Source organism: Vigna umbellata, chromosome 9 (genome assembly GCF_029865625.1).
Source record: "Vigna umbellata cultivar VRB3 chromosome 9, Vumbellata_1.0, whole genome shotgun sequence".
Classification (NCBI taxonomy): Eukaryota; Viridiplantae; Streptophyta; class Magnoliopsida; order Fabales; family Fabaceae; genus Vigna; species Vigna umbellata.
Genome location: NC_142173.1, coordinates 32,329,457 through 32,337,941, shown reverse-complemented (window position 1 = coordinate 32,337,941; position 8,485 = coordinate 32,329,457). Strand labels below are relative to the sequence as shown.

The 8,485-nt window shown below is 34.3% G+C and overlaps 1 protein-coding gene across 1 annotated transcript; it reads left to right on the top strand.

The window, feature by feature from the left end:
- Positions 1–3,103: 3,103 nt before the first annotated feature.
- On the top strand, positions 3,104–5,401 carry LOC148193244 (putative pentatricopeptide repeat-containing protein At3g08820). The gene has a single exon (XM_088098276.1). It carries the CDS (start codon positions 3,286–3,288, stop codon positions 5,182–5,184), a length of 1,899 nt encoding a protein of 632 aa, XP_087954402.1. The 5' UTR covers positions 3,104–3,285; the 3' UTR covers positions 5,185–5,401.
- The last annotated feature ends 3,084 nt before the right edge of the window (positions 5,402–8,485 follow it).

The following is an 8,485-nucleotide window of genomic DNA, read 5'->3' as shown; positions in this document are numbered from 1 at the left end:
TTCGCTGAACCCTTTCTCCAACTCTCTCGTCTCTCTGTCTAGGTCACAGCATCCGTCCCCAATGTTCGCGCGGCTTCTCTCTACGAAGTTCGAAAATGAATTTCAAATTTGAAACGCAACTTTTACTCTGCCCGTGCCCGTCCCTCGCCACGTCACAATTGAAGCAGTTTTTCTCAGATTTCACCAGCTTTTTCCCTCAAAACGTGGACCGCTCATATGCTGACACGTGTGCTGTGTCGAAATGTTGTCAAAATTTGTTGTCTAAGTATCATTTTCCAAAAAATAGTAAAATCCACAATGAAAAAGTCTCTCCTCCAATAGCACTGTTGTCCCTTTTGATGTGGCTTTCCAAATTTTGAGCCATATTCTCTCCCACAAGGAGAAAATACTAACGCTAGGTTCCAAAGGCATTCTCTCAATAAAATGAAACGGCTCTCCAAAGTTCCCAAATGGAGTTGGGTGTAGGACGTTGCAGGCTTTCGGCAGTGTGGAGGACGCTGATGCTGTGAAAGAAGGGATAATATTAGGATTTTTAATATCTTTTAGTCAAGGATAGTTAGGTAATTTTTGTAAGACTATGGGGGTGTAAAAAAGAAAACATGTAATTGCAGTAAGAAAGACCCCTAGATGAAATCCACGAAGATCCAGTACCCGCCGTTGTGTGTTTGGTGGCCCATATTTGGAGGAGTAAGAAATATAAACGAAGCACCGTTTTTTTTCTCACTTTGGCGCTGAGATTGAGAAAAGGGAACTCTCACGAAACTCAACTCTCTCTCTCTTTCTCTCTCTCTCTCTCTCCTTCACCCTCTTCTCTCTGCAGCCAATCCCCATTTCAGATCGAGCCCTTCTTCTTCCTCCACCCTTTCCCATTCGCTGTGGTGACTGCTCTCTCATCTTCACCACCAAGAGTAAGTTCCTCTTCCACACCACTTTCTTCTCATCTCGTATTAACCGTCAGCTTCTCTGACTTTGTCTGCTTTTCCCTCTTTGAACTTTCCGTCTCCTGTTGAATATTTTTATTTGAACTTGTCCCAGCTTAAGTGAATGATATCCAAACAGCTCCCTCTCTTTTGTTCATCTGTTTTGTTCATTTTTAGGCAAGGGCTTTGTTTTTTCATCCTGTGGAGCCAAATGCTTAAATGTTCTGTGACATTGTTCTGCCATTGTAGGTGTTGTTTCGGAAGTTAGGAAGTAGATTTGGAACTGAAAATTTCTTGCACTGTGCCAATGCTGGTGGTGGTTTTCATTAGCAGTCAAAATCTATTAACAATTGGCTAATTGGCGTATATGTGCTGCATGAAGAGTATTTTGATTGTGTCTTTTAGTTTTAATGTTTGATTCACTCTCCCATTTCCGCATCGTGTATATAGTTATGTTACTGCTCCAGATACGCAGTGGATAATCTCAAGTTTTTTTTTTTTTTTTTTTTTTTTTTTTTTTTGTAGTTACTTGACTCACATTTAGACTATAGTGGTGGATGCTGTGGTGTGCGGTTTTTCCTCGGACCTATGACTAGACCATTTGGAGAATTGACAAGCAATAACAGTGCCGCTGGAAGGATGAGTACTGAACAATCTGAATTGTCTGAAAAAACACAGTTAAGGACTGAGCATTTACTAAAGGAACAAAGGGAGTCTGGTACTGTGTTAACCAGTTCAGTTATCCATGAAAAATCAAATCAAGTTTCTGCTAATGCGACAGAGAATTCTATTATTTTACTATAATAATAAAACATATTAAAAGAATTAAAAATTTAATATTTTAAATGAAAAAATTAAATTAGAAATATTATTTATTTAAATTTGATAATCAAAATATTTTTTTTTAATATAATAAATATTCAATTACTGTAATATTTTTTTTATATAATTAAATATATATTAATATTTTAATTTATAAAATATTATTTATTAAAATAAAAAAAAATATATTATAAAATTAAAAAAACTTTAAAAAAAATGTTAACCAGTTACCGTTCCAAACAAGGTTAACATATTTTTCTAGTTTTTTTTTTTTTTTAATTTTTTAATATGTTTTATTTATTTTGGTTTATTAAATAATATTTTATAAATTAAAATATTAATATATATCTAATTATATTAAAATATTAATTTAATTAAATATTTATTAAATAAAAAATATTTATTTATTATTGAATTAAAACAAATAAACTTTTAATTTATTATTTTTTTAATTTAAAATATTAAATTTTATTTCGTAATTTATTATTATTATTATTAAATAAAAATTAAAAAGGTAAATTAAAAGAAATAAAAAAAAAATAACCAGCAGACGGTTAAGTGTTATTAACGAAAAGGACATAATAGAATTTTTTGGAGATATGCTGAGACGGAGAACTATTCCTTATGTTTTCTCCTATATTCTTTTATAAAGTTGGTTAAATCATATCTATACCTTATATGAATTAATATATACGTCTTGGAATGATAACAGGTTATGTTCGACACAGATCTACCTGTAACTTGACCCAAAAAAAGTTTATTCGTTACTCAATTTGTTACCAGCATAAATATTTACTTAAAAAATATTTATGAATATTTTAAAATCTAAATATCTTTATGAATATATGCATATATTCATAAATATTTAAAAAAATATATTTTTATAATTTATTAAAATAAAATTATAAAAATATATAAAATAAAATATAAATTAAATTAAATATTAATTAAAATTTAATTTTATAAAAATATAAATTAATATTAATTTTAATTAAATTTAACTTAATAAAATATAAATTAAATATTTATTTTTATTTTTTTACTGTTAACAAATATAATACGATAATATAATACATATACCCGTATAAGAAGGTATTTTAATCCTTTATCTACAACCCACAACAAAAATCTTTTTTGGCATCCCGTTGTATTCATCTCTCTCGTTGAGCCCATTTTTATCTCTATCTTTTTAACAGTACATGTCAAAAACTACTGCAATATGTCAACCATTAATGGTAGGTTTCTTTGACTGAAAAAACATATTGTTATAATTTGTCCTAACTTAGTAGCAGTGTTTTTGTTTGAAAGCAGTTTTTGTCCTTCCTTGGGATAGCAAGGAGTTACTAGTTTTTTTTTTCCTTGGTACATGCCATGTTCATATTGGAGCGTGACAATGAGAGTTCTTAATCAATAATCTTGTCTTCTGCAAGCTTGCAATGATGGAGGACGACTCCTAAAAAGAACATATGTTAACACAACATTCGTTGACATCAAATATGTAACAATTGCAACTTACTTCAAATGAAAATTGAATCAAACAAGCATGTTCACCCTGTCTCACGAGTTGGTCGTTCCCACCACCCAAAAGTTCAAACCCATCGTTGCACTCCTTCACTCTCCCTGTTCATGTTCCATTGCAGAACCCACCAACCTTGCCGACCTCCTACAAGGCAACCTTCCATATTCGTATCTTCACCAAATCCACACACGCATTTTCCAACTTGGTGCACACCAAGACAACCTCGTTGCCACGCGCCTCATTGGACACTACCCATCACGCATTGCTCTTCGCGTCTTTCACCATCTCCAAAATCCAAACATCTTTCCTTTCAATGCCATCATCAGAGTTCTCGCCCAAGAGGGTAACTTTTTTCACGCCTTTTCTCTGTTCAAAGATTTGAAACGGCATCCACTTTCGCCCAACGACTTTACTTTCTCTTTCCTCCTTAAGGCATGCTTTCGGTCCAAAGATCTCCGTCACGTAGAACAGATTCATGTCCACATTCAGAAGACGGGTTTCCTCTCTGACCCTTCTGTTTGCAATGGCTTGGTTTCTGTGTACGCGAAAGGGTACAACCACTTGCCATCTGCCCGAAAAGTGTTTGATGAAATTCCTGACAAAAGGGTAGTCAGTTGTTGGACTAGTTTGATCTCTGGTTTTGCTCGGTCTGGACAGAGTGAGGAGGCTTTGCGGCTTTTCCATGTGATGATTAGTCAGAACTTGCTTCCCCAAAGTGATACTATGGTCAGTGTTCTATCAGCCTGTTCTAGCCTTGAGGTGCCAAAAATTGAGAAATGGATTAACATTCTTTCAGAATTGATTGGTGATGGAGTGAGTACTAGAGAAACTTACTGTGATTCAGTTAACACGGCGCTGGTTTATTTGTTAGGTAAATGGGAGAAAGTTGAGAAGAGTAGAGAAGGGTTTGATCGAATTTCTGCAATAGGAAAAAGAAGCGTGGTTCCTTGGAATGCTATGATAAATACATATGTTCAAAACGGTTATCCTGTGGAGGGCTTAAGTCTTTTCCGTATGATGGTAGAAGAACCAGCCACTACACCTAACCATATCACAATGGTTAGTGTGCTTTCAGCATGTGCTCAAATTGGTGATTTGAGTTTTGGAAGTTGGGTTCACGATCACCTAATATCTCTAGGACATAAAGACACCATTGCCTCAAACCAAATTCTCGCCACATCTTTAATTAACATGTATTCAAAATGTGGCAATTTGGATAAGGCAAAGGAAGTTTTTGAACATACAGTCAGCAAAGATGTGGTCTTATTCAATGCGATGATCATGGGTCTTGCAGTATATGGTGAAGCAGAGGATGCATTGAGACTCTTCTACAGAATGCCAGAATTCGGCTTACAACCCAATGCTGGAACGTTTCTTGGTGCTTTAAGTGCATGCAGCCACTCTGGACTATTGGAAAGTGGGCGCTGGATATTCAGAGAAGTGTCCCTTTCCCCTAGTCTTACATTGGAGCATTGTGCTTGTTATATTGATCTTCTTGCAAGAGTAGGATGCATAGAAGAAGCTATGAAGGTTGTGATTTCCATGCCTTTCAAGCCTAACAATTTTGTCTGGGGTGCTTTGCTCGGAGGCTGCTTGCTCCATTCTAGAGTGGAGTTGGCCCAAGAGGTTTCCAGGAGGCTTGTTGAAGTAGACCCAGACAATTCTGCAGGCTATGTTATGTTGGCAAATGCATTTGCATCTCAGAATCAATGGAGTGATGTCTCGGAGCTGCGGTTAGAAATGAAAGAGAAGGGAATCAAGAAGCAACCAGGAAGTAGTTGGATTGTTGTGGATGGAGTTGTGCATGAGTTTCTCATTGGCTGTTTGTCACATCCTAAAATTGAGAGCATATACCATACATTGGGTGGATTGGTGAAGCATATGAAAGTAGCAAGCCATTGCCTGCTTGTATGCTGTTGTTAAATAAGCCGTGATTGCAGTAACAGGAAATTGCGCAAGTAATTTCTTGTCAAAGCTTGCACCTTTGGTTATATGAGCAAGGAGTATTTTTGAGGGAACTAAACTTCAATGTTGATTTTTTTTTTTATCTTTGACCATTTATCAGCATGACGACAATTTTGAGACTAAACCCCCTGGGTGGTTGTAGATTGTGTTGTGAATAACAAGTAATTAGGTAGCATCCTCCTGCATGAGATGTTCATTTTATGATCACACTCCACTTATACACGACCATTTAAAGGTAACTAATTTTTTTTTTCCATGTATGAATAATTTATTTAATTATATATATCTTGCATCAAATATAAAAAAGTCAGTTTTTTTTGTCAATATTGGTAAGTGAATAAAGCTGTACAATGAAATTACAACTAACAAAATGTGTGATATTTATACATTGTACTGGAAGGTAGTATGAAATTTATCGAATTTATCAAAATCTTTCTTAAAATAATCCATAAAATACATATACTTTCAAGTACCAACATAATTTTACAAGTTATAAAATTTTAAAGGTTAAATTTTACTTTTAGTTTTTTAATTTATTTTTTACATTGAGTTTGGCTCTTCAACTTTATACACATTTCAATTTCGTCCATGTTAAGTCTGTAAAATGGTTTATTTTCATCATTTCCATCACAAAGCTTACGAAACATGATAAGAGTATGATATGATCACTATATACTCACATACGAATATGAGTTCAATTATTTTCTTGCTTGCAATATTTTATTTTTTAAAATAACGATTGACAAAGTTATATTTGTGGCTAGGCAATTTTTTTAAAAGTTACTATTGCTGGTCCTCTAGGCAGTACATTAGTGATTCTGTTCAGATTTTGTAAACTGCTTTTTGAATAGTTGTGTTTTCTTTTATGTTTTGTTCAGAGTGCAAAGGCTTAAATGTGAGGGTGTGCTAAGTCCCTATTTTCTTGTATTTTTCATAGTTAATAGCATTCCTTTTGGGCCTTGTTTAGTTCTAATTTTCTCTTTTTTGCTCAAATTTATTTATCATTGTAAAAATCTTAATTTTTGTGAACATGTGTTAATTTGGAGTTTTTATATAGACTTTTTGTTAATAAGTTTAAAAGTAAATTCTGACGGCTTTGATTACTGTTGCATGTTTGATTCATAACTTTTTCCATAGTTATGTAATTAAATTGATTCTTTTTGCATTGCTTTATTGATTCAATTATTTTTAATTTGGATGTAAGAACGTAATTTTGAAAATGTCAAACAATTTGTAGAGGTGTTGACTTTAGAGTTTAGTGCAGTTCATTTTCTTAGCTTGCTGGTGCAGTGAACTTGAGAGGAGAAGCTTGGGTAATTCTGTGCTGTGATAAACCCTGCAGTTCCAATCCAGTGAAGTTAAGGGTAGTCATTGCTGAAGTGTGAACAAGACTTGAAGTAGGCTGGAAGTGGAGCTGAAGAAACTGGCTGTAGGCTGTCATTTCTAAAGAATTAGAAGCTAAACAGGCTTGGAAACTGCACCTGACCTGAACGTGACTTGATGGAAGAAGCTTGCATGGCAAGCTTGAATAAGCTGGAGATGTGACCTGAAGCTGGTTGGACCAAGGGAAGTAACCTGCTCCTGCAAGTTGGGACTCAAAGAGGCAAAATTAATCAAGCTAAGCTGACCTGCACTAGCCTGGCCTGAAGATTGGAGCTGACTTGTTTTACTTGCTACCTATTAGTCTTGTAATTGTGTTTTAACTAGTCTAGACAGATTGTATATACTTTAGACCTGTCATTGGCAGTTGCTATTATGACTGTTTTTAGGAAGTTTTATAGGTTTTCCAGTTTTAAATCACAGCAGCATATATAAGGCTTGTTCATAGACAGATTTACTTGTTTACAATACAGCTTCCTTAGCATAGTTTTCAATAGTAGTAAAAGCTCTAGAGTAGGTCCTGTAATTGGAGTTCTGTCCGTTCATCTGAAGTTCTCTTGCTGCTGTCGCAACCGGAATCGCGACGGGACGACGATCCAAAAAGAAACAGGTTTCGAAAAGAGATTTTGGAGTCGCCACCATAGTTTATTATGGAAAACTACGGAAAAACCATAAAATAATAAGACACAGTCCGCGAAAACCAGATTCTGGGTTCGGGAGTCGGTTACGCGTAGGGAAGGTATTAGCACCCTATAGCGCCTGCCCGAAGGCAGTACCTTTAACTAAATGCGCGAATGTGATGTGGTTTTCAAAATATTTAATTATTCCCTAAAATAAAATTGTAAATAAACAAAATATATTTTTTAGTTTTTTTTTGGGCCCGACAAGGATTGACCTTGCTCCTACGTATTCTCATTCAAAATGAGAAATCAGGGTTACGTAGTTCTTTCGGAAACTGCTTGAAAATTTTGTTTGAGAAATTTGTTTGAGAAATTGATTATGGATAATGATTTTGTATTTTTTGAAATGAACCTGACAAGGACTGGCCTTGCTCCTACGTATCTCCATTTTTGGTGAAGAATCAAGGGTAACGTAGTTCTAGCCGAAAGATTACTTGTAGTTTGGGAATATTTTTAGTATTTTTAATAAAGAAGGAAAAGGTTTTCTAGCACAAGGCCTACGCGAGCGGTCGCACGTGTGCTTAAACCTTTTCAAAATATTTTTATTTGATTTTTAACTTTTTATAAAAGAAAAGGGAAAGATTTTCAGCACAAGGCCTACGCGAGCGGTCGCACGTGTGCTTAAACCTTTTCAAAATATTTTTATTTGATTTTTAATTTTTATAAAAGAAAAGGAAAAGATTTTCAGCACAAGGCCTACGCGAGCGGTCGCACGTGTGCTTAAACCTTTTCAAAATATTTTTATTTGATTTTTAATTTTTATAAAAGAAAAGGAAAAGATTTTCAGCACAAGGCCTACGCGAGCGGTCGCACGTGTGCTTAAACCTTTTCAAAATATTTTTATTTGATTTTTAATTTTTATAAAAGAAAAGGAAAAGATTTTCAGCACAAGGCCTACGCGAGCGGTCGCACGTGTGCTTAAACCTTTTCAAAATATTTTTATTTGATTTTTAATTTTTATAAAAGAAAAGGAAAAGATTTTCAGCACAAGGCCTACGCGAGCGGTCGCACGTGTGCTTAAACCTTTTCAAAATATTTTTGTAAATTCTTTTATTTAAACTATCAATATTGTATTATTAAATATAGATTTTAGGATAAGTAAATGTCTAAAATAAATAAATAGAACAAAATAAAATAAGACAATAAAGAAAAATAAACAAAAGAGATTGGTGAGGCTGAACGAACGCTGTGAAGAGATT